Source organism: Hyposmocoma kahamanoa, unplaced genomic scaffold (genome assembly GCF_003589595.1).
Source record: "Hyposmocoma kahamanoa isolate Upper Pololo Valley unplaced genomic scaffold, ASM358959v1 202, whole genome shotgun sequence".
NCBI lineage: Eukaryota > Metazoa > Arthropoda > Insecta > Lepidoptera > Cosmopterigidae > Hyposmocoma > Hyposmocoma kahamanoa.
In genome coordinates, this window is record NW_020653726.1 from 2,824,858 (window position 1) to 2,851,480 (window position 26,623).

The 26,623-nt window shown below is 36.9% G+C and overlaps 1 protein-coding gene across 1 annotated transcript in view; it reads right to left on the bottom strand.

Annotated features, from left to right (window-relative positions):
- LOC113226800 (cadherin-23) overlaps positions 1-26,623 on the bottom strand; it is a 65,135-nt gene that overhangs the window by 8,378 nt on the left and 30,134 nt on the right. Inside the window, exons 2-22 of the mRNA XM_026459555.1 lie at positions 24,610-24,999; positions 21,835-21,986; positions 21,467-21,685; positions 20,898-21,189; positions 19,144-19,316; positions 18,827-19,024; positions 18,312-18,505; positions 17,527-17,727; positions 15,305-15,582; positions 13,617-13,774; positions 12,948-13,103; positions 11,751-11,930; positions 10,797-10,931; positions 9,587-9,771; positions 7,604-7,863; positions 6,477-6,640; positions 5,826-5,993; positions 5,024-5,181; positions 3,862-4,043; positions 2,750-2,979; positions 287-475 (exon numbers count right to left, since the gene is read on the bottom strand). Coding sequence (XP_026315340.1) covers positions 287-475; positions 2,750-2,979; positions 3,862-4,043; positions 5,024-5,181; positions 5,826-5,993; positions 6,477-6,640; positions 7,604-7,863; positions 9,587-9,771; positions 10,797-10,931; positions 11,751-11,930; positions 12,948-13,103; positions 13,617-13,774; positions 15,305-15,582; positions 17,527-17,727; positions 18,312-18,505; positions 18,827-19,024; positions 19,144-19,316; positions 20,898-21,189; positions 21,467-21,685; positions 21,835-21,986; positions 24,610-24,829 — 4,092 coding nt within the window. The 5' untranslated portion in view covers positions 24,830-24,999. The remainder of the gene's footprint in view (positions 1-286; positions 476-2,749; positions 2,980-3,861; positions 4,044-5,023; positions 5,182-5,825; positions 5,994-6,476; positions 6,641-7,603; positions 7,864-9,586; positions 9,772-10,796; positions 10,932-11,750; positions 11,931-12,947; positions 13,104-13,616; positions 13,775-15,304; positions 15,583-17,526; positions 17,728-18,311; positions 18,506-18,826; positions 19,025-19,143; positions 19,317-20,897; positions 21,190-21,466; positions 21,686-21,834; positions 21,987-24,609; positions 25,000-26,623) is intronic.

Sequence of the window (26,623 nt, forward strand, 5' to 3'; positions counted from 1 at the left end):
TACATCCCCACACTGTCCCATTTAAAAAAAAAAACAAGGTATATCATAGGCTTCATTCAGTACTTATTTTATTTACTTTTTAAATCGTGTTTTTCAATACCACAATTGTGAGTTACGACAGTATTTGGATCCATGTGCGATGGTGTAGTTCCTAACCCTTAAATGTTGATATCGTTACCATACTTTATATTTGTGATATTATATATTATTAAAATGAATTAAATACTCATTTTTGCTCATTAAGTAATTACAGCAAAGACAAAAGCGATTGTTTACACAAATGTACCTGATATACAGTTTGTTTGTCTCTATCAAGTGGTATGGTAGTCCTCAAGGCTCCGCTTGTAGCATGTACCGTAAAGGCTCGCCACGCGGCCGCCGCGTCCTTTCGCACGCGGTACCTCACGGCGCCGTTCGGGCCTATATCCGCGTCGATTGCTCTGACTTCCACAACTGTCGTGCCTACTGTTGCGTTCTATGGACAAAGAGAAATTATTTATTTCCTCTGTATATCATTGAATTCGATGTTGTTCGGAATTGAAGGCTTTTAATTGGAGCAATTTTTTCAAGTCTAAATCGTTCAAGCAAACTTTACAGGTCCTATGGTCACGGCTGATAAAGATGGTAAAGTCACCAGAAATAATGTAGTGTGATTAAAATATGTTTATGTACATGAAGAAAATCTGCAACTAGGGAGTCACCAAACTTATTAATGCGGAAATTGTCTTGATGCGATCGTGTTTAACCTGACGCGGCCGTCAGCACGCCGCCGCGTCAATTGTTTCTTTTAAATCAGGATCGGCCGTCGCCGGTATGCGTACGGACGCGATTGGAAATTCGCACGAAGCAGGGGGTCTACTCTCGATCTCCGTCCGACATCCGTCCGAAACAATTACTGCCAAATAAGCAATACTTGACCAAATGAAAAGACGCGTGATGCGAATGAAGCTTCATACTTGACAATTGTCTTTTAATTTTGTCGAAAATTACTTATTTGACAGTAATTGTTACGGACGGATGTCGGACGGAGATCGAGAGTACACCCCCTGACCAGTAGCCGACCAGTGGCCCTGTACTCTCGTTCTCCCATTACTGTCAAATAAGTAATACTCATCCAAATTAAAAGGATCTCAACCGCCTCCGTGGCCGAATGGTTACCACGTCAGAATGCCACGCAGAGGTCCTGGGTTCGATTCCCAGGCCGGGAGAAATATGTGCATGGCCTACATTTATTTATCTCGTGAGTTTGGGTGTACCCGCGACACAGGGTTTTCCTAGTGCGCGGCTATGTTGAGTGTATGCTTTATTATTATTATTTGACAGTAATTGTTTCGGACTCATGTCGGACGGAGAACGAGAATAGACCCCCTGTGTCGAACTGTTTAAGTTTAAACACTAACAATTTAATTTTCTTTTATATCTGTATTTCACTTGTTTTTCTTAATTTTTCTTTTATATATTGTACACTTACAATATATAATTTGAATTAAATCACTAATATTTTTAATTTATTTTTTAAACATACTTATATTATCTTCCTATTTATTTGGTTTCTATTCTAATTATTATTATATGTTTAAATATAACTAAATGGAAAAATGACGTCAGCGAGCTGATTATCGTATCCGCGATTACCTCTAGGTTATGGCTGAAAATCAGCGGTTTGCCCTTGAGTAAACACCGACGCTGAGCTATGACCTTTTTGCACTGCTGCAGCATACGTACATAACTGGGTGTCTAGCAGTGCTGCGACTCTGCTGTTTTTGTTTATTTTTTGTTTTGTTTGTGTTTTTGTGCTTTTTTATTATTTTTGTTTTTTTTATTATTTTTTTGCTGTTATGTACGTGTGAATGTAGTAACAACTAAACGTTTTATCTATCTATCTATCTAACTGCGTCCGTATGTACCGATGCGAAACACACAACGTCTTTTTCGCTCTTACATTCACGGATTTTTTTTTTCCGACCGGCTTAATGCAATTCTGCGCTAACAAGTGTGGGACTCCCTTATAGGGAAACGACTCTGAGTGAACCTCAGCATTTACATTGCCGCGATATGGAAGCAAATTATAGTAATCATAACATAATCAATTTTACGTAAATTAAAAAAAAAAACTATTAAGTATGGAATTATACTAAATTCCGTATTATTTTACGCGTACAATGTTTTCACCCACGATTTTGTGCAGAAATGGGTAAAAACCCGTTTAAAACTCGGGCGGATTGATTGGGTTTTAACCTACTACCTATCTCTGTTCATTTCTCAAACGCAAATACTAATCTTACATTAAAAATCCGGTTAAAACCCGGGCGTGTTGATTGGGTTTTAACCCACTGTCCATCTCAGTTTATTTCTCAAACACAAATACTAATCTTACGTTAAAAAGAAAACTTTAAAAAAAGTAAAAAATAAGACCATACTAATTGCTATAGTCTATTTGTTGAGGTACTTAACTAAATGTAAACAATCTCTATACGTCTTTTTAATGAAACATATGCTCTACAAATCAATAGGTATAAATATAGGCATGCAATGTCATATGAAGCTAAGTACTTGTATTTTAAGGTAAGTAAAAATCATTTTATAAACGTATATTTCATTAAATAGACATCACAATACTGTTTACATTTAGTTAAGTACCTTAACAAATGGACTATAGATCTATATTACAGCTCGACAGGTTCACACCCTTTTGGACAATTCTTAAATTATATTGATCAGTTTGTTGACGTTATGTTGTTTTACTCACCTCAGGCACCTTAATGGTAACATTTTGCGGTGGATGCATAAACACGGGAGCGTGGTCATTATAATCAGTGACACAGAGTCTAAGTTCTCCCTTGGCGACGTTCGAAGGGACGCCGAGGTCTCTGGCTTCGACTAGGAGAGTGTAGTTTCCGAATCGGTCTTTGAGTGATTGACGGGCATATAAACGCCCCGTGTTCGCGTCGCCCCCTATTTGTTCGAAGCGGAAGAGATCTGTGGATAGATTTTAAGTTTGTTATGTTACAGATTTACAATGCCAAGGCCAAGTCCCGTAAATTAAGTATGAAAACTATCCGCTGCTCTAAACTAACAATGAGCTATATAAACAGACTAAAAGAAAAACACAGTTAGCAATTGTCCTAACATATCAATATTACTCTAAATAATTAATTAATATTTTTTTAACTTTTTCTATTATACATCTTCCTCTCTTTAGTCTTATATTATTACTTGTATTAATACGAGTCAAGCAATCCCCGTTCCTGCCGATGCATATGTAATGCTTTTCCTAAACAATTATAGGAAATAATATAACGCACGCACGCACACACTCAACATAGCCCCGCACTAGGGAAATCCTGTGTCGTGGTTGCCAATGACACACATAGACAACCACAAATTACACTCAAACTTACGAGAAATAAATGTAGGCCATACAAATATTTCTCCCGGCCCGGGAATCGAACCTGGGACCTCGGCGTGGTAACCGTTCGGCCACAGAGGAAGTTTCACACGATAGACATCCGCCGACCCGATCGTTAAACAAACTAGTCGTCACCGTTAGTGGCAACGGCGTTGGGCTCACAGTGTTTATGGAATTCCGTTGTTGTGGCGTATTTATACGTGCCACTGCTGGGCACGGGTCTCCCCTCAGGCGAGGGTTTGGGCCACAGACCGTCACGATGGCCCAATACTGGTTGGGGAGTTAGCACGTTTTCCGAGGGTTGCGAACCTTCTTCGACGTGCAAGTTTCATCACGATGTTTTCCCTTACTGAAAAGCTCATGGTAAATTACAAATTAAATTTTGCACATATATTGTCTGTATCACCAACTTAATTTAGAAAAAAAGGGGGAATAAAAACGTTGTAACTTACCGTACCCCTTCCCGCCAACAAGATGGAACTGCACCCGACCGTTAGGCAAATTGTTGTCGTCAGCGTCTGTGGCGGAGACAGCTACAATAGGTTCGCGGTGATTATGGAATTCAGTTATGGTGGTGCATTCGGGTGGAAGGTGGAGAATTGGGGGGTTGTCGTTTACGTCTTCTATGTACACTCTGCAAACAAAAAATAGTCTTTTTTTTAAGTTTCATTTCATTTTTTTCATTTCGTTTCATCATGATATTCAATTTTTATTGGGAAACTGCTCCACTAGCTTGTTATAATTATTAATAACAAATATAGAACACTTTAAAAAATTCCTTTGATACAACTGGATTCGGAACAGCACTCTCAGGCAATCTCCGTGCCAGATACTCTGCCAATGAAGCCACGGAACGAACCAGCAGATTTTACGAATTTTTCTATATGCTTCTTGTCAAAGTCAAATAATCATTTATTCCATAGGTAAAATTTTTACACTTGAAAACGTCATTTTTAAGCTGCATTTTAAGTTACTGCTCGTTGACTATGCTGACCTCCCTGCGAAGAACGAGCAAGAAACTCTAGGGATTGCTCCTTTCAAATAAACTTTGAATCATAACTGTGTCATAATCTAGACTCTTGCTATCTTTTCATACTATTTTATCTAAAACATACTCTTCAATTTTGTAATATGACTTTTCATTTAAAATACTTTTAATATAAGTTTTAAACTTAGGAAATGATAATCTTAATATATTCTCCGGAATCTTAGTGTAAAAACGTATACAGCTCCCCATAAAAGAATCGTTAAAAGAAATCGTGGTGCCATGAGTTTGGACTTAGTTCTAAGGTTAATATTATAAATATCTTCTTTGTTAATGAAATTATGTATATTTTTACGGGCATACAAAATATTTGAGTAAATGTACTGCGATGCCACACTCATGATTCCAGTCTCCTGAAACTTTTCTCTGAGAGAAACCCGAGAACCTAAACGGTACACAGACCGATCGAATAAATTTTTCTAAGTGTTCCTTTGTTATTAATGATTATAAAAAATAGTTGTGTCAGAAAAATGTCTTTAACTTATATAAGTAATTATAAAACGTTACATGTCCACGTGACGTCGTCAATGGACGCCACTGAATCTTACACTTATCATTATGTAACTTACACAATTTGCTTAAAAGCGTTCCTGCTCTCCCCACTGAGGTATCCGAACTGGTAATTATCCCACGCCTCCACAACCAAGTTGTACGTCGATTGCGTCTCGCGGTCCAACCAATCGGACACTGTCAGAGCGCCGGTTTCGGGATTTATTAGGAATTTGCCCTGAGAATACAAACGGTTATAATGAAATATTGTATTAAAGGTTGAAAATGAACTCATTTCACTTTAGTGCCAATAGTATAGTCTTGTGAAAAGAAAGGGCAATAATAGAGTAACGGCACAATTATTGTATTGAGCACAGGGAAATTAAGGTATAGAGGGATGGAGATTTTTCCGGGGGAGAAAGTCGACCTCAGCGCATAAATGGTTTTCTAGAATAGCGTTCTATGCCGTAAGAAACAAATTCATCAAGATAGTTTAAAAAACTGAGATGTGTCTGCCGCGCAAAGTTGACGAATCGTAGACCATTCCAATATTGTCACGTGATTATTCTAACCAATGAAAAGATCGGAATGCCGATCACAATAAAATTTAGCATTTTCTGAATAAATCTCAGTAATATGTTCACATAAACATCAATTTTGGATTTTTTTTATAATATCAAGTGACGGGACGAACAAGTTATGTGTCTGGTGGCTACATGTCTGTCCATCACAGTTGAAGTGCCATTCAGAGCTTTAAATTGAAAAGATCTGAGTGGCACTGCCAATGCGCCTGTCACCCTGAGACATAAATTGACAAGTCCTATGTGCCTGTACTTTCTAGATTAATAAAACTATGTCTAAATTAGTAAAATAAAATCAAACCTGCGTAGATATCCTATCAAGCAGATAAGTGATCTTCCCGTACTCTCCCGAGTCGGCGTCTCTAGCTACGATGTCGGCTATAGTTGTTCCGGGTTCGACGTCTTCGCGAACTCGGTACTCGAACGTCGATGACTCGAATACGGGATTATTGTCGTTTTCGTCTAGCACCTGTGTACATGTTATTCGTTACTTTTCAACAATAGTGACTCAAACCACATAGATTGATACACTTTATTACTTACCCACAAAACAAAAAGAGTACATTAACAACTTAGAACTAATGTAAGCAAAGGTGGTTTTATGGCTAAGAGAGATCTCTGCCAGACAACCTTTGAGACAGAGGAAAAACAAAACACAGTGGGAGATGTAGTGTGCCAATGGCAACAATTTAAATGCATAAAAAAACCAACATTATATAATTATCAAATAATAAATAACCAAATCATACACCTACATAAATAATGCTTTTTTTTAAATGGGACAGAATGGGGAAATCCAAAACCATGGTATATACAAGGAAACAGTCTTAAAAACCATTAAGTTTTTTTTGTGAACAGAAGTCGGTTCGAGTCCCACCAGAACGAAGGATTTTTTCTTGGCGTTGTTCGATACTTGTATCAATTAATAACGAAATGTAAAGTTCTTACTTACTTGTATAAACATATCAGCGACGGAATATCTCGGCGGCACACCGCTATCTACAGCTTTCACAGTGAGATTAATCCAAGGGTATTGTTCGTGGTCGATTTTGTTTGCTACCACTATCTCGCCCGTTTTGGATTCCATGTGCACTAGATTTAGGAGATCTTCTGGACCTAAGTGGACAATAAATGTATATCTACAGACTCTATTGCCGGAGAAAGAACATTTTGTTCGTAATCTTGACTACAGTCTGTAAAAATACATGCATAGTTGCACAGTGATTCTTTAACTCTAAATGATTTCTTTCCTGACTAAAACTTATTAAAAGTGACAACTAAATTGAGTTGCTAATTGCTGTTACTGATCAAAATGGGCATTACAGACCAACGACATAGCTTCAAAGTAAATTAAAACAGAGTTATTTCTAAACCAGTTTACAGTACATAATATATTACTATTCATCACTTCGATAAAGTAAGATACGATGATCGGACTATAGTAGTGATTTTCTATTTTAAGTTCCAGTTAACAAGTCCTGGTGGAACTGTCACAGCAGTAGTATATTTTTTATCAAGGGACTAAAACGAGCCTGTATACCCGAGGTGGTTAGACACTCGAGGTTTAGCGAGGGTGTCTATTACTCCGATTGTTTACATTGTCTTTTAGTCTCGAGGTGAAAACTTTACTTTTCACTTTTATTGCGAGAAAAAATATCAATCGTTTTTGCTCTACAACAAACTTAAGTACCACGGATTTTTGGTTCGTAATTTTCGTAGTTTTCGCGGTATTTCTTTTGCGAACCAGACACAGATACATCAAACGCACTAACGCGAAAACAATATGGGCCATCGTCTATGCGGAAAAGGAACTAAAACCGAGCGTACTACTGGCTGCATGAGTTTGTTCACTCGAAGTAAATTAAAAAAATACCTACTTTTTACAGGATGCATTTTATTCCCGCTACGTAAGGCTAAATTGACATACTTTTGGAGTATGAGAAGTGAAAAGGTTTTAAGGATTATAGGATATGTCTGAATAGTAATGTGAGTATTTCGTACAAAACAAAACTTATACTTAACTTATACCTCTCAATGCTTGGCACGAGTCTCTTCAAAGGAAAGACAGTTAAAACTTACCTTCAAGAAAATACGTCATGCTCCTATTTTTGTCTGCATCATCAGCGATGACAGTTGCGATGTTGATTCCAATCTTAGAATTTTCTGGAATAGAAGTTTTGTAGAATGGCTTGCGGAACTTCGGATTGTTGTCATTCTCATCGTCTACTACAACTGTGAGCGTGGCAGAAGCTGTCTGCCGTGGACCGCCTTCGATAGCTGCCATGTCTTCCACTGTTAGTACCAGCTTTATTGTTTCTACCTTTTCTCTATCTAGGAGTCTGGAATGAAGAATATAAAAATACTTAGGCGTGTTCAAAAGCATGCATGTACCATTTGCCACACCATATCTTTTCATCAGGTGAGTTTGTGATCAAATGTTTGGCTACTACGTACTACATAAAAATCACCCGCCGTCAATATAAGCTAATCCTCCCTGAACCCAAATTAGAAATGTTTAAAAAGGTCCATTGCATAGTTCAATTTTATTCTACAATAAAATCCCAGCATTTATTACACAACAAGCAATATCTTATTCACAAATCATATTATTCGGTAAATGAGTATATGTGTGAAATATAAAGCTGAAAAATAAACTAACCAAAACGCGGTTAAGTGATAAATGGTCAAATATCCGCTTTGAATAGCAAATGATAGAGCATAAAATTCTCTTTTATAACATTTAAAATTAGTTAACATGTTCGACTTATTGGAATTTACCCTAACGATGCATAGCTGAAATATCATTAAACAATTTCAATACTCAAAAACTGGGTTATGGTTTTTATGATATCTCAAAAAATATTTTGTTACTTAGCCGCGTTTTACTTAGAGGATGGCAGAAAGGAAAGACTCCCGGAAAGCTCACGTCGTCCAGTGTTGGGCAAAATTTAATTGTTCTGGCAATTAAAGATTGACAATTACGAAACAGCAACTAACAATTGATCAATTGTTAATCGCGTATATCTACAATTAACAATTAAACAATTTTCAATCTTTTCAATGTTTTTGATTAACAATTAAAACTGACAATTATGATTTTAAATGGGGGTGAGTTAAAGGGAGGGTTAGGGCGTGGGTTAGAAGTGGGTTAGGGGGTGGGTGAGTATGAGGGTGAGCGGGTGAGTGGGTGGGTGAGCGGGTGTGTGGGTGGGTTGGGTTAGGGGGTGGGTCACTCACTCTCAGACCGCCCCCCAACCGGCCCCTCAAACGGTCTCCCAACAGCCCCCCCAACCGACCGCCCAGCCGGCCCCTCAACCGACCCCCGACCGACCACCTAACCGACCCCCAAACCGACTCCCTAATCCACCCCCTAACACACCCCTAACCGACCCCCTAACCCATATTCGTAATGACACTTTTATTCGGTACTTTCGGTTTTAATTGTTAGTTTCAATTGTTTCTTAGAACAACTAATTTTGCAATTAAAATCAATTCAACTGAAATCAATTGCAATTAAATTGCGACACTTCGCAATTTAATTGAATTTTTGATTGAAATTTAATTGATTACAGCCCAACACTGAAGTCGTCCAATTTAATTTTAAAATAATTATTAATTAAAATTTAGTAATAGTTTATAGATTTAGTTTTTAAGTTTATTTACAACACTCTGACTGAGTTATGTACAATACTGTTTATTGTAAGACGTTTTTATATTATGTACATGTGCAATATGAGATAAATAAATCAGAAATATAAAAGTCGGGTACTTTTATATTTCTGATCCCATATTTCTACAGCATTCACGGAAAAAGTGAACTTAAGATATAAAAATATTCGATCACTATCATTAATAGGACTATAATAAGGGATCTTAATGCACAATTTAACTAACTTATCTTTTAAGATAACCGTAATTGTAGCTTCAATATGTGTCAAAGAAGTGCCCACTCAGTTAACTACCTATATTTCAGAGTATGATTCCATAGCATGCAATTTTCCGCTGACGACTTTTTTGTTGTTTCTCTCTCTTTGTACATCATCATAAACAACTTGTACGTACCTCACCACTCTTAAAGTGCCGTCAACAGAGTTCAAATCCCAAAGCGCGAGATAGTCAAACTCTGACACTGGAACGGGGATACCGTCTTCGTCTCGAGCAATGCTGGCTTTTTTGTCTACAGAATAACGTAGTACTGGCTGGTCGTCCAGGTCTTTGGCACGTGCTTGGTATACTATGGTTCCCACCTGAGTAGAAGCAGATACTCAATGCATTTCAATGTATACTGTATTGCAATCACATAAATAAATGTAGGTCAAAGAAACATCACTAAACAAATTTAAGCGTAAGTGTGTTGTGCTGATATTTCTGTAGGTTATTTTATTTCGACAGGCAAAAAGGGGTACCACGAGTTTCTTACAATTCATGTCAGGGAAAGCTGTCTTCCAAAAGACTATCTTCCGATACGACTAGCATAGTTTAAGTCTAATCCAGTTGAAATAAAAAAATAAACCGCCCAGTAGCGTGGCAGATTTCTTTTGCCGTTACTTAATTCGCCTTAATTACATTCTTAGAGGGTAGGAGAAAATGCCTTATTTCGCTACTACGTAGTGCAAACACGATAGTCGCACTTGTAATATTTAACCATGGTGGTCTTTCATGTCTTCATTAAGTTTAAGTCTTATTTTATTCAATTTTAATAAATTTTTAATTTTCAGTTTATTGTAATATTTTTTTTTGTTACAAGAAACGAAAGTAAACTTTCTACCGCTGCAATATGGTCGCTTCTTTTTTGGAGAACTAAGTAAACATTTCGAATTAGTCGTTCAGATATTAACCGCTGGATAGCAGCAAATTAATTGAAATTTCAATATAAAATCAAAACGTAAACAATATAGGAATTAAACTTTGAACGATTGCCAAAAGGGTAAAGTTTAAATTATATTAACAGTCTAGAATACTTTTTATTTATTACTAGGAAGTACGACTAGTCATTATCAAGATTTCATAGTGTTTTAACATTATGAATGTGTGAGTTTAGGTGACAGCGGTTCTGATAGTAATCAAGGTTTAAGACATTTCCATTGTTTTTTCTTCCATGTGTTTTGTCAAGAAAAATAATATTTTGGTATTTATTAAAAAAAAAGTTCAAGGCGATTATAAAAATTTGTAGTTATTTCAAATTGTGTTTATGATCCAATCTGGGTCGCTCTAAGAAAACACCCCTTTGATAAATAATTTATATAAAAACCATTGATATATATATTATTACCTGTGTGTTCTCCTTAATAGTGATAGTTCCGGGCTCAACGAACACTGGCGGCTTGTTATTCACATCGACGATTGTAATGTTGACTAGCACAGCTGCGCTTAGTTGCTGGTCGCCTATACCGCCATCGAGAGCCACCTGCATTAATAATGGTTATCTATAAATTTTACAAACGATTTAATTTTGAGATCTCGATTACATATTACCAGTTCTGAAATTATTTTTTGTGATGGTGATCATAAGATCTGAAAAGGGCTAGAAACGTGGATTAGTATGAAAAAAAAAACAAATATACGCAATTTATGTCCGAAAAAATTGTTTCTTTTGCAATTAATTACATTGTTAATGATCGTTAGCCAGATTTTGTGAAGTATAATTGCGGAACCGGATGTCTTAGGAACTTATAGTATGTTGCGAAAGTTAATTAAAGAAAATTCCCTACGGGGCAATACCTGGAATATTCAGACCAGAACCCCTTCAAATAATTTCATTTTTCAGATTGATCGAACGGTTAAGGTTTGCAATGTCGTCAAATCAAAGTCCAATCTCGGTCAAACGCGTGTGGCATTTAAACATCGCCCATTGGTAAACACATAAAACCACCATAAACACATAGTGTCTTTCCAAGGCGAGAGTGAATAGGCATTATTTAGGTACGCGTGCTCCATCGTCGACCTCATCGTCACTTTCCATCAGGTGAGATGGAGGTCAAATGCGCACTAATATATTATATATAAAAAAAGTGCCAATGGAAGGTTTTTTAAAGATTTCGGCTCACCGCCCAGTTAGGCAATATAAAAAAATTTCAAAGTCCACCTCTACAAAAAACAATTGAAATTGCGTCTAAAGCCCCTAGGACTCCTCAGCGCCCGCTAGGTGGCGGGAGGGACTACTGTGGGTAACTATGACATGGATTAAAATCAGATATACATTTTAGATTGAGAAACTGTTACGTACCACAGTCAAAGTGTATCTGTTACTTTTGGGGTTGGTCTTATCGGGGTCCAGAGAGGATCCGTTCGCGACCGAGACCACGCCGGTACGCGAGTCGATGACGAACTTGTCGCTAGCCCCGCGCTGGATGCGGTATACGATTTTGTTGTTTGGTGAAGAACCATCGCTGTCACGAGCTTTCACCTGCAGAAACAACTTTCTATGACGAAGCAGGAAAACACACTATATGACAAAAGTATTAGAAAGTATTAGAAAACGATAGAGATCGAATGATTTTTCCAAATGGTACTCGAGATAGTGCGCGGGCACGCAGGGATCAACGAATTACTGAAAGTTTAAATCAGTATATCATTGAGGGAGTAAATGAATAGTGTATTTATGACGGTTTAGTGACAGCTCTAAAATACGTAGTTCAATATTGTGCCAATAGGAGGCACCTTAAAATATTCAACCGGTTTTTGTAAAACTAGCACGTTCGAAGTGTAGTAAGCGTTACCAATTCAGCATGTCATGACAAAACTAAAAAAAAACACTGTGGTACATAATTTTATGTATATAAATCAAATGCCATCTGTCCTTTTTTTCTATAATCTGGCTAGAAGAGTTTCTGAGTCGCACTTCGCTATGACGTTAGTGCAATAAGCGTGTACAGAATCAACAACACACGTAAATCTACACGCATGTTGTATTATGTTCTTATAAATTCACTATAACACCTCATTAATTCATTTCAAATTCAAGGGCCTATATGAAGCTCTATAAATGATCTCATTTAATCGTGTACATTACACGTGTTTTGTTATACTGAAAGGTAAAGCGTGAAGGTCGCAGATAGAACTGGTGCCTGTCCACTAAAAGATATTAAGGTAATATGCACTAGGGAATACCGAAGTTACAGGCACATGGGACTTGTCAACTTTTATGTCTTAGGGTGACGGGTGCAGTCGCAATGCCCCTCAGATCTTTGCGATTTAAAGCTCTGAGTGGCATTGCAACTGCTATGGACAGGCGTGTGTGTAGCTTACCATCAGGCGCACGACTTGTTCGTCCCGTAACTTGATATTATAAAAAAAAATAGCCTGTATGAAAAATTTCTACGCGAGTTTTAAGAAGAAAAAAAGATATTAAGAAATATGATAAAGTGTGAATTTGGAAGGATACGCAATTTAAAATAAGGAGATCTTATACCGTTACACATACCTCAAGCACACTAGTGCCCCCCGGCATATCCTCGGGGATAGATCTTTTGTATAACATCTGCTGGAACATTGGGGCGTGGTCGTTCACGTCCTGCACGTAGATTGTTACAGGTACCGTCGACGACAAGGGCGGTATGCCGAAGTCGCGCGCTCGAACCTTACAAACGCAAATTGAAATCAGTAAGCATGACTTAAGCGGTTTGATAGTTAATAAAAAAAAAAATTGTTAGCCTATTTATAGGCTCACAATGGGTTTACAGATTTGTGCAGGTTTCCTCACGATGTATTCTTTCACCGAAAAGCTCATGGTAAATTTGAAATTATATTTCGCACATAAATTCCGAAAAGTCCTATGACTTTGTGCCTAGGCACAAGTCCGAATTCGAACCCGCGACCCTATGCTTGAAGTGGTAGATCAAACCATTAGGCTATCACGGCTTCTATATAGGTAGGTAGATAATTATAAACCTGTAATTGGATTGCTTGATTTAAGAGAATTTCATTATTTTGTACATTATTATATTTATTTATTTGTCCAAGAGTATGAGACAATGTCAAAGAATTATTTTTCATGCGTCACTGAAATATTCTTCTTAAAATTCTTTAAAAAAACCATCACCTTGATAAATTACACTAAGAAGAAAGAAAAAAAAACCAAGAAAAGTCTCACAGTCAAATGTATTGGCCGAATGTTGCTATTATCCCCAGGTATTTGCTCGAAGTCGAGTCCACTCACAGGCGTGATGATACCGAGGTTCGGGTCGATTGAGAAGTTGGATTTATAATCGCCTCCCACTATTGAGTATTCTATGTGGCTATTCTTTGTACCTGGTAAGAGGAATATTTTACAGTAATTTTAAAGGAGAAAGTGTGTTTTGAAGAACATGTACATGCTAAAGTACAAAGTCACTTGGTTCAACAAATATTACTCTAGTCTACACACTTACAAATATTATAATTGTAGAGTATCTCAAAACGTATGTATTTAGTTCCGTATTATATTACATTAAGGTTGTGGGAGAGGACCACAGAGCGCCTGTACTGAGGCATCTCGTACGGGCAATGTTTCCGCACGCGATGCGTCGTAAGTACATGACATTTTAAATAATTAAGTAATATGTTATATAATATTCCTACTAACAATAGCTTATAAGTTTTTTTATCTATTATACTAACACCAATGGATCCTGTTATCTGAAAAGAAATATTTTGAATTTTGAATTTGAATGTAACGACAGAGCTTCATGTAAAGTCGAGAAAAGCGGTGGTGGGGTACATGAGGCAGCAACTTAGATTACAACAATACATACATACATACGTAACTACAATCCACTGCTGCCCACAAATATCATCAAGATCAAAAACAGTCGTAGAATTACCAATGTCGAAAAGTCTATATTTGTAGTACAATTGGTCGTATAGCACTATTTTAAATTGCACTGCAAATGCACTACAATTGTTGAGGGTCCTTCGATCAAGTGAACAAATGACTGTATACTGTATATACCATGCAACTTATCCGGATATATTTTTTTCTATGAACTTAAGGCTGATCAGTAATTATTTTACAAATACTTATTCTTACTAAACTGACCTGCTTGCTGACTAAATTATAAAATTTATTAGAATCTCCCATATATATAGCGGCACGGTGTCTGCGATACCGTACTGGCCTAAGCGATGTGGCCGCGGTTGCATCCGGCCAATCAGAGCGCGCGAAACTATCTCGCGAGGTTCAGAAATACTAATGTTCGCTATCAAGTGACGAGACGAACAAGTCGTGCGTGGTAAGCTTATAACACTTGCAATGCGACTCAGAGCTTTAAATCGCAAAGATCTGAGGGGCACTGCCACTGCGCCCGTCACCCTGAGACATAAGTTGACAAGTCCCATGTGTCTGTAGTTTCACCAGCGCCCATACCCTTCAAAGTCGGAACGCAGTCATGTTCACGTTATGAAATAGGTATGGTGGCAGTATGAACAGTGGCCAGGACGAACTTTCACAAAAGTTCTACTGCTGCTAAAACTCTGACTGACGGTTTCAATTACCTCTTTTTGTAAAGAACCTTAGAACCTTATAGCCTAGTTAAAGTTAACCTTTTATGATGTCAGGCCGTTTTTCGAGTTGAAGTTCCAATAAACTAGTCGTTGATAAAAAAATGTTAATTAAATAGTTGTTTTTACATCGCCATTCTCATTGCTTCGGGTCTGGTACAACGCGATTCGCTGCCCACCGATGACGAAACAAAGTTGGCACGTACTGTGTTAAGTGGTCTGTTTAAGCCGAATTTTTGTCGACTAATCCGATGAGACCCTTAGACTATGCAAGTGTATTTACTAAGACGTTAAAGCACTCACCATTCAAATCAATATCCCTCGCTTCAAGCATAAGAGGGTTCTCAAACTGTCGTTCGTTCTCAAGCAATCTAGCTTCGTACTTATTGCCCAAGAACATAGGCGCATTGTCATTCACGTCTTCAATGTTTATGATAAGCTGGGCCGTGTTTCGGTTGCCTCGGCCTAGATCGTCTCGGGCTTCGACAGTGAGGTAGTGACGGGAGACGAGCTCCCGGTCGAAATTGTCTCCGCCCGCTTGTTTAACTGTTATTACTCCTGATATTTGATTTAGGTTAAGACTGAAAATAGGGTAAATTTGTTAAAATATTATGAAAATCGTATGTAGTTTAATGAAAATGTTCATTGGTGAAATGGTTGATAGGAAGTGAAAGCCATGGTCATGCAGTAAGCCGTGATCATGGGACCTGTAAAGGGCCGGTAAAATTGGTTTGTTTAAAAGAAATAGGCGGTTTTATTTCCAATTGTATTAATAGTGAAAACCTAAGAAATAGAATTTCTAAATAAGTTATTTTTAATTGTGTCGGTTATCTTCTGGTGTGTGTAAATACGATATTAGTGGCAGACAAGAACAAGTTTCGATAACAAAGGATTTGCATAATTTTACTAATGTTGCAAAACAAATTTTTATTCAAAATTAAACTATAAATTATCGACCTAAATGAAGGTTAATTAAAACAGCTTCAAATACTATCAGTCCAACAGCAACAAATCAAAATCCGTAAATATAAGCTAAAATAGTGATGATCAGAAGATTCCAGGGGGTCTACTCCCGTTCTCTGTCCCGACAACTCATTCGAAACAATTACTGTCATATAAGTAATACATAATAATAAATAAATAAATAAATAACGCACACACTCAACATAGCCCCGCACTAGGGAAACCCTGTGTCGCGGGTGCCATGGACACACACATAGACAACCACAAATTACACCTAAACTCACGAGAGAAATAAATGTAAGCCATACAAACATTTCTCGCGGCCCGGGAATCGAACCTGGGACCTCTGCGTGGCAGTCCGGCATGGTAACCGTTCGGCCACGGAGGCAGTTGAATAGGAGTAATATTCGACCCGTCGCGTCGAGTGTATAACCAGAAACAAATAGAGATGAAATGTCATTTAATTTGTTTGAAAACTATTCTGCCGTATCATTACTTTCGCAACTGTGCTCCGATTGGCCAACCCGAATTCGAAACAATTGACGGGTGTCGTCAATTGTTTCACTTCAAATCGACCAGTTAATTTGAGGTTTGTTATAATGGACAAAAATTGCAAAATTACATATTTAATTACCGATGAAATTTGGTTCCGTTTGTCTCGTAATTAGATGTTTTGCTGTTTCCCCCCACACCACCGAATGGAACACCATTGTTAGAGATATTTTCTGTGTTACAATAAATACAGAATATTTTTGGAATATACGGAGACGTACACACAGGTCAGTTGTTGGAGCTGTCCATATTCCAGTGTAAACGAGGGTTGATATATAATAGTGATGTATCACTGATGAGTTACCAGGAATGTATGGCTCTTATTTCGTCTCTATTTCTGGTTATTTATTCGATGACTCGACTAAATTAAGAGACGTACGATGCGAATGAAGCTTCATACTTGACATTGTTTTTAGATTTGGTCAAGTATCACTCATAAGATAGTAATTGTTTCGGACGGAGAACGGGAGCAGAGACGAGTGATCTAGCCAGAATCAAAACCAATTGAACACAAAAAATTCACTCGCGAATCATTCATATTGTTTCATGTGCACGGACACAGTGCGACTCGCAATGGTCTGACAACATAGCGTATTATGCTTAAATACCGAATCCCAGAGTCATATCCATTCTAAACACAATGATTGAAAATAGTCATATCCATTCTAAACACAATGTTTGAAATCATTGACCCGAAATAGTTTTAAATACTCCGATCGTTGGTTTTCACACACGTTACGCTAATTGGCACAGGTTTTCTCTAAGGAGAGGGTCAACAGGTCAATATTCAAGATGTTCTCTGGGATGAACCAAATACTGTCGTAACGTAAAGTTGTGGAATTGAGAAAACACGATTTGAAAATTTAAAAAAATAATGGATCTTGTTCAGTAAGTTGTTTAAACTTTCAAATTGTGTCTTCCAAATGTTCAAAGTCCATAATTTTGAGTTACGAGAGTATTTGGTAATAATAAATAAAAACAGCCTATCCAATATAACACTATATACTTACAGATTAGCAATGCTTCCTCCTAAGTTAGTATATCTAATTCCTCTAGTGCCATAGTTATCAGAATCTTGGTCCAAAGCCTGTACCCAAGCGACAGTAGTGCCAACTCCGCAGTTCTCTGGTATCGACACTGTGTATAAAGTTTCTGTAAACTCCGGAAAGTTGTCATTCTCGTCTTTTATATGCACCATTATTGGGACTACACTGTGAAAGAAATTATAAGGTTTGAAAGACGCTCTAAAGACAATTAGATTCTAAACAAAATTAGAGTGTACCTGTGATTACAGAATTATTACCAATACTGAAGTATAGACATACTCCATTATTAAGCTTCATAACAGCTGAATAGGTTTTGGTAAAACTTTCAAATATTATAGAGAATCACATTACTTAGAATCTGCCTTTCAATTCATCATGATATCTTAAAGGGTTTCGAAGTTTGGTTTCCAAGGTTTTTTAAATGGCGAACAGATTATCTGGATTTTTTTATCTTGAAGCTTAGCAACAAGCTCTTCAAGCTAATGACGCAACAAATTGGATTTTCATAAACTAGTTATAAATGAATAAATAACAGTCTTAAATTGTATAAAATATGAAAACAAATCGTAAATAAACCTAAGTAAGGCTTATTAACCAGAATGTTATATATATAATAACTAAACACAATTTTCTAAAATAGGATATGGGGTGTCAACAGTTGTGTGGCGGCCTTCATACTAAGATAAAAATTTAAACTACAGGTACTAAAGTAACAAATAAGAAACATAAAATTTTAAACTGATGCTTACCTCATTTTTGGATCTTTGGCAACAACCTCTTTAGCAACCAAGCTGAAGTTCATCACAGTAACACTTTCGTAGTCCAGGAATGACGCGTCGTTTACTCTGATTAGAAACGAAGCCTCGTTTATACCTTTGAAGGGTGTCACGTCAAATACTCCATTATCTCCTACAAGGTACAATTCAAAGGTACCATTTTTGCCCTGAAAATGGGAGCTTCGTGAAATAAAACATAAATAAATATACAACAATTTGGCCTCAAAATAGGAAAACCTCTGTAACGTAAGTACCACAGCAACAGAATTCACTCCGGGGCACTATTTGAAATAGCCCAAAAGAATCATTTCAGAAAAGTTCATTTCTCAACTTCTAGAACCCACACATGAATTTCACATTCTAATTGGGTCTAAATGGGTCTTCTTTGGGATACCATATCTGGACATAATTCAGCATCCATTGTTGACTTCAATTTAAGGAAAGTTTCTAATGAGTTAAGAACTGACTTTTCAAAGAGTTTAGTCTACCTGATCATAATCAAACACTTCTGGTATAGCATCCTGTAGAAATGTGATAGGTGTGTTCTGTTGAGCATTCTCTAGCACTTCCCCGATGTATCGTTCACTACGGAATCGAGGTGTCTCATCATTCACATCTGTCACAATCACTGTGACTTCTGTTGTTGCACTTGGCATGGGTGATACAGATCGTGATTCTTCTGTAGCCTGTATGGTTGAATTAAAATTGGTGATTTTATCTTAACAAACCGTATGAATGCAACAGGTTTTACAGCACTCTCTAACAATTGATATTTATGAATTAATACCAGAACACACAGTCTCACCAGTATCTCCAAAATATAAGCTCCATTGCTATTATTGGGGTCCTCTCTGTCAAGCTGGTTGATGGTATACACCACCCCAGAGCTGCTGTCAATGTCAAAATGATCTTCTCCGCCTGATATGATGCTGTATGAGATACGGTTGTTGATGCCTCGGTCTCCATCAATTGCTCGTACTGCAATTAATGAAAGTAAATTAGTACAGAGGCTTGTATTCTTACTTATGACTATATATAACTTATGTTTCAGGGTGACAGCGGCAGTGTCCACAGATCCTTGTGATTTAAAACTCTGAGTGACCTTGCAACTGTTATCAATAGGCATGTGGGTTATGACTAGGTGCTCAACTTGTCCCACTGTTTGGTATCATAAAAAAATACAATGTTAATAGGTTGCCAAATCTGGCAAAATACTAGGATCCTACTCTGAGGGGGCCCTGCCTTGTTGCAGCTGAAGCTTACAGACCCTACATGGATTTACATAGATATGAGCATGTGTGTTATTATATTTTATAAATGAAACATTGCTGAACTTTATTGAAGGCCTTCTATAAACAGGTTTATCTAAAATAAATGATTAATTTCTTTTTCTATCTCATACTCTTAAAGTTCGTATTTATACTGGGTGTAGGCTGCATAAAATAGGATTTTATACTCTAGTGCATAAAGCAAAATCGTCGTTTAAGACCGAGGCAATTACGCCTGCGCCAACAGCCACTAACACAGGAACTTTATATAATAAAGTTTTACTTTTTAGTTTTACGTTATTATTATATTATAAACCTTTATTTTTTTTTAATCCTTGTTATATTACAAAATTAAAATAGTAGGCAATAGTAATTCTAATAAGTTTAAGAAATAGAAATGCATAAAAAATAAAAGCTTGTAAAATATAACAGAGCATTTTGTAGTCCGACCTGAGTCACATGTAGAAAATAATCATTTATTTGTAATATTGGTGTTTAATTTCCTCGCAATCGAAGTGAAAAGCAGAGTGTATAACTCTTTCATAAAACCCATTTTACCCTCGACTTAAGTATCCATATACTCATCTCGGGTAAAATAAGGTGTTATATGCACTTGTTGTACAATCTACTATAATATGTACATACATAATAAGCACCTTACATAGTACACACTGGGTATACATAATTTTTTAGTTTTATGGAATTTGTACTATGTCACTTCCACTTTTAAAACTTTTGTCTTAGCTTGGTGAGTTTTGTCAGTTTAATGTGACAATAAATGTAACGCAAAATAAACTAGTCGTTATTAGGAGACTGTAGCTGTGTGTCACTACATGAGGTAAATGTTTAAGCCTGAAGCAAATTAATTTCAACTACAAATTTATGTATTTGGCAGCAAACTGTTTGTGTTATGGAGTCTACAGGTGCTTTTACACTAAATCTACAGTGTATATACAAATCTACAATATTTTATAAGTTACGGCTCCATTATGATACAATCTATAATTCCTCCAATGTCAAAGTAAACGAAGATACACGTACATTGCTTCAGATCAGTAAAAAAATTAATAACTGTTGGTATAAAGCGATGGTGTAGTTAAATCTACGTTATTTATACTACAACTCAACCATACTTGGTTGAGTTGTAATATAAATAATGTAGATTTGGAAGATTTAGTTTGTAGACCGTTCTAGGCCTCGGCTAAATTCAGCCTTCATTTCCAATCCTCGAAAACCAATAGTTTAGGTTTAGTTTCGGTTTAAATTGAATATTGAACAAGAAAAGCAATACCTTCTAAAACAGAAGTTCCAATGGGCGCATCTTCACTAATCCTTGTAACCGGGCTGGCGACAACGAACTCCGGGGGCTGATCCTCTTCATCCTGCACCTTGACTAGTATAGCCGCAGTCCCTGTGTTCACCCGCCCTTGATTCGCTCTATCAACCGCCAAAACCCGTAACTGATACAACGACTTCTTCTCATAGTCTAACCTATTTATCAAGCGAATAACACCTTTTCCATTCACTGTTTGTACAGCGAAGTTCTCCACATCACCATCTATCTCTTGTAAGTGATATAATACCTGAAAATACCCTTAGTTTTCGTAAAAATGCATTTCTCACGGAAATATAACAAAATAGACGCCATTTTTGTTGTTGACAAATATCGCATCATGACATTGACGGCACGTTTCGTTATCCTCACAGCGTGAAGCGTTGCGTTTTCAGATTCAGATGTTAAATTGATTGCTTGAAGTGCGCTTAGCTACAAATTGTTTTGTTACGCTAATTTGCAGTATTCAATTTAAAAAAAAATGTAATTTAACGGTGTGAATTAAATGTTTGTAATTATGTGAATACTTGTCCATAAGCTCCTTCGTCAAGGTCCGTTGCCTCCACGGTGGTCAATACACTGGGAGGAGCTCCTTCTTTCACGGTGATTGCGGAGGGATACGGCTTGAAAATAGGTTCGTTGTCGTTCACATCTTCGACTAATAGCAAAAAGCTTTGCGTGATGAAATTACCCTCCCCCAAATGCCCGTCTGTTAACGTAAGCACGAAGGAGTATTCATCACGAACCTGTAATAAAATAATTTGGACCAAGTGTCGTCAAAGTTCAAGATTTAAGCAATCTCGGCACTTCGAGGTTTGATTGGTGTATAATTATTTAATTAATAGAGGTTTCCACCACGTACATTGATATCGTTGGGTTTCCATGAATTTCTTACCTCTCTATCTAATTCCTTAACTAAATAAATATTAGCTTCGTTGGATGAAATGGCTTCTAATCTCAAAATATCACTACCGAGCTGATCTCTGATGCCAAACTTCAGCGTATCTCCGTCAGGGTCAACGCCCCGTAGTCGGTATATCAAGCTACCTGAAATAAAATATAACGGCATCTTTATTAAATTAACCTCTTTGTTGAGGCCAACAAAAGTATAACATTTTCAAATTAAAACTTCTGAGTATCGTCGCAGTTCATGATTTAGTAAATTGGTACCTAATAAATTTCTCGGGAATTACGAGATCTGGAGTAGAGACAAAAAATTCTCAGTATGTTTATAATTGGACCTATATGTCCAAAGTCCGGAACAGTCCATCCTTAAGTTATTGACTTACTACCCACTCGTATAAAGCGTTTTGCTTCATCCTTACTGATGCGTAAGGCAAAGAAATCTAATTTCATGGAAATTTTCAATGACCGGCTCCAGTTGTAAGTATGGTGACTTCTTAAGATCCAGCGTAGACCAGCAGACGTCAAGGCAGAGGACATTAAATTTATCAATGTTTAATTTCTGTTATTCAAATTGTAATGAGGTGTCAATTTCGATGCTCTGAGACGATCATCTGAGGGAATAATGCGCCGCGATGCTCCACGATCGGTCTCAGAACATCGTAATTTACACCTTATCAGGTCAGTCGAGCACACTGTCAAATGGAAGGAATTTTTCTTTGTGTTCAATCTTTGTTATTAATTATTATAACGAATTAGTAATAATTAGTAATTTCACAAAAAATAAATGAATATCATAGTAGTAAAATATAATAATAATTAAAAATCAATGTTTTATACTTTATGGCAATTGAAACAGTATAAAATATACGTTGATAAAAATGTAGCTGCCTACCCGTCCGCCGGTTTGTACATTTATTAAGATATAATAGGTAAAATTGTGACTTAGGGTCGCATTTCAGAACTCTACACAATGCTAAAGTCAGGACTTGAGTATGATTTCAAGCACAGGAAATACGACCCTAATGGCAAGGACTTGAGTATGATTTCTAGTGCTTTAAATCATACTCAAGTCCTGACTTGAGCATTGAGTAGAGTTCTGGAATACGACTCTAAGTGACCGTCTATTTACATAATAAAAACTGTCTCTAGCTCGTGTAGAGTTTAGTATAATTGTTAACCTCGGAAACATTAGAGGCGTTAAAAATTACATCATGATATCAGCCGGAAGACGTCCACTGCTGAACATAGGCCTCTCCCAGACTATACCGGGTGGATACGACACGCATCCATCGATTACTCACCGCACTTACCAGGTCATCCGTCAATCTAGTAGGGGGCCGTCCCACTAAACGCCTTCCGGTTCGTGGTCTCCTTTCGAGAACCTTTCTGCCCCAATAACCGTCAGTTCTACGAGCTATGTGCCCTGCCCACTGCTACTTCAACATGCTAATCCTTTGAGCTATGTGGGTAACTTTCGTTCTTCTACGGATCTCCTCATTTCTGATTCGATTACGTAAAGAAATGCCGAGCATTGTTCGCTCCATAGCTCGTTGAGTGACTTTTAGCTTTTTTTATGAGGCCTATAGTTAGTAACCACGTCTCAAAGCCGTAGGTCATCGTAGGTTAAAAATTTGCTTTACTATCAATTTCGCCATGGTAAAATACTAAAAGTAGGTAAGCAAACTGTTCTATGCTTTAATTTAATATATACATTAATAATGTGCCAAACATCCATACCAACGTAGTCTTACTTGGACTTAGTCTCAAACTAGGGAACACCCTGTACTATGTATACCAGAGCAACGGAATTCATAGTTACAGTTTCTCTTGTTTAACATTATTTCTCTTAATTTAGTTTAATGTTTATTTTCGTTTATCAAAAAGAAAGCGCTATAATGCTGTGCGATGACTGTACACACCTACGTATAAACCCGTTGAAGGGATTGGAACCTACCTAAGGTTAGACTTAAGAACGATAAGTGTATACAATTTTGTGTTGGAAAATAAATGAAAAAAAAGGCACTATCTACTCAGAACACCCAAATTAGAACTAATTTAGAAAAGTTAATTTCCCAAATTGGTTTTACCGGAAATCGAATCCGGGACATCTACATTCAATGCTCATATTGCAAACTGTTAGGTAGTGTTGGGTCATGGCGAAAATTCGGTTTTGAAAAAATCATATTTTTTTAGAAAAATAAATATTTTTCCATCATTGATTTTTTCCTGTATTTTTCCACATTTGACAATTGATACCTGTCAAAAGTTGAAGATACTGAACGAAAACGTTAGCGCCAATAAAAAATAAAGAAATTTTTCTTCTAAATCAGCCTACAGTAATATGGACATCTCTACTTAAAACTATTCTTAGTACGAAGCCTAATAAACTCATTGATGACTAATCGTCGGAATTATGTAATAGGTTGTAAGCGTCCCTTGCTTGTTGTCTATCTGTAGTCCTGGTTACCGTGTTCTCCCCCTTTTTAATTTCCGCTTGTCTGTTATTTCACACCATTTTGTAGTTTCTTCGCATCAAAGTTTGAATGTTTTGACTACGATGGAAGTGCCCATAAGTTTTAAGTTTTTAAGTAAGCTAAGTACCTCAAAGCAATAACATAATAGTTAATAAGTAACAACTGTGGTTCTTTTTTATTAAAATAACCAAGACCGTAAATATGTATGTATGTGTTACAAATGGCTGGTTTATTTCTAAAAAATAAAGTTTCCGAGTAGACATTTTTTTCGGTTGATAGGTTGTACTTACCAACTGGAGTGTCTGTTCCTTCCTTCAACCTGACAACAATTTCAGACTGTCCATCTATAAGAAACCGCGGTGGCCGATTGGCAGCAACCACCGCAAACAGCAATATCAACCACAACATCTGGCCGCATCTGGACGAAACCGCTTTTAACCGGACCCGCGGCCGGTTCAGGTCCAAATCGAACCGGAATATTGCGGATAGGGAACGCTTCCACGCGTTCATATTGCACGATTATTTGATGCATGGAAAAACTTTATCGATTCTCAACATGTGTATCATTTTCCAGGTTTTCTTCACACGGTTTCACCGTGGGAAGGTCGTGGTGTACTGGTGAAAGTGTTGTCGTGCCTCTTGATTTAATCTCCTTTACGTGCTGATGGTTTCGCGTACCCCTGCAATAATAGACACGTGTAGCTTAGCTTTGTTATATTTGAAAGGCGACAAAGATATCTTCAGTATAAAAAATATTAGAAAGTGGGTATTTGTTCTTAAATTCTTTAGTACGTCTACTAATTAGTCAGTATGTGAGTCTACTACTGAATTTACTGGTGCTGGTAGCAAGACTACATGTTTCATGAGAAATAGTTATAAAATGTCCTTACAGGATGCAGGAGTTTACAAGCTTGACTGTGAGTGCGGTCTCTCTTATATTGGATAAACAAAGCGAAGTAATTGTACCCGTGTCAAAGAACATATAGCTGATGTCAAATACCGTCGCGTAAACAAGTCTGCAGTCTGCGAGTATGTCATGGATAAACCTACACATTCAATTAAGTTTGACAAACCCCATGTCCTTGCAAAAGGAGTCCGTTATCTACCCAGGATGCTGCGAGAGGCCATTGAAATTTAAAAAACATCCTAATTTCATCAGGGAAGATGGTTTCTCTGTACCACCAGTTTGGGGTCCAGTTCCTCTAATGAAAAATCCCAAACAGACATAAGACTGCAGTACTAATTAATATGTTTTACTTTAGTCTAATTTCTATTATTAATGAATAATAAATTGAACTTAATAAAAATTCATTCAATAAAATAACTTGTAAAACTTAATTTAGCGTAAATTGGAATGTTTTCTTTGTAAAATTAAAAATAAGGTAAATAATTAATAACTATTGTAACTATAGTGAAAAAATAGGGTGGTATGCATCAATATTAGACATAACTGGTTGAAGACTGTACCACGTCAGTCAACCGTGACCATGGGACCTGTAAAGGACCCGAAACGTCGGTTTGTTTGAAAAAACGTGATTTAAATCCGGAAAAATAGTTTCATTTCCTATGTGTAACAATCGCGAAAACCGAAGAACTCGATTTATACAGGGTTATTTGTAACAAGCTCGCAGGACTATACTAACATAATAGACTATAACTTTAGTTCCATGACTTTTATAATTAATCAGATTTTACTTTCGAACAAAAAAAATTAAATATTTAGGTAGATCGCTACAAATGGTGATAATTTTATGAAGTAGCAAAAGAAGGCACGCGGAAGTCGATGCTAACAACACAGATCTAAAAATTGTCATAACTGTCTGACACTTTTTAGATCTCTATTGGAACTAAGTAATAATAAAACATACCTATGTATAGCAACGCGAAAAAACCACCAAATAAATAAATTTATGAATCAGTCATAAAGTTATTTTAGTGGTTTTTTACGCTACGAGTTCAATATGTCGAATGGTACAATAGGATTGAAATATATTTGTCAATTTAATACGAAATAATTTATTACAGTATTAAGTGCCATTAAATAAAAACATACTATTAATTAGCACATGTCTTGATAGTTCGAGAACATTATTTCAAAAATTACACTTTCTTAAGTACTTAACGTAGTACAGAGTATTGGTGTCCGATCTGTGATCTGTGTCTATAAAACTGTTATACAACCGATTGCGTGGTTGCGATGCTTGGACGCTTACACTGATAGAAAAGAACATGCTTCTTGTCGCCGAAAGGAAAATCTTCCGTTAGATTCTGGTACAGACGCAGAGATGGTAGCTGGAGGATTCG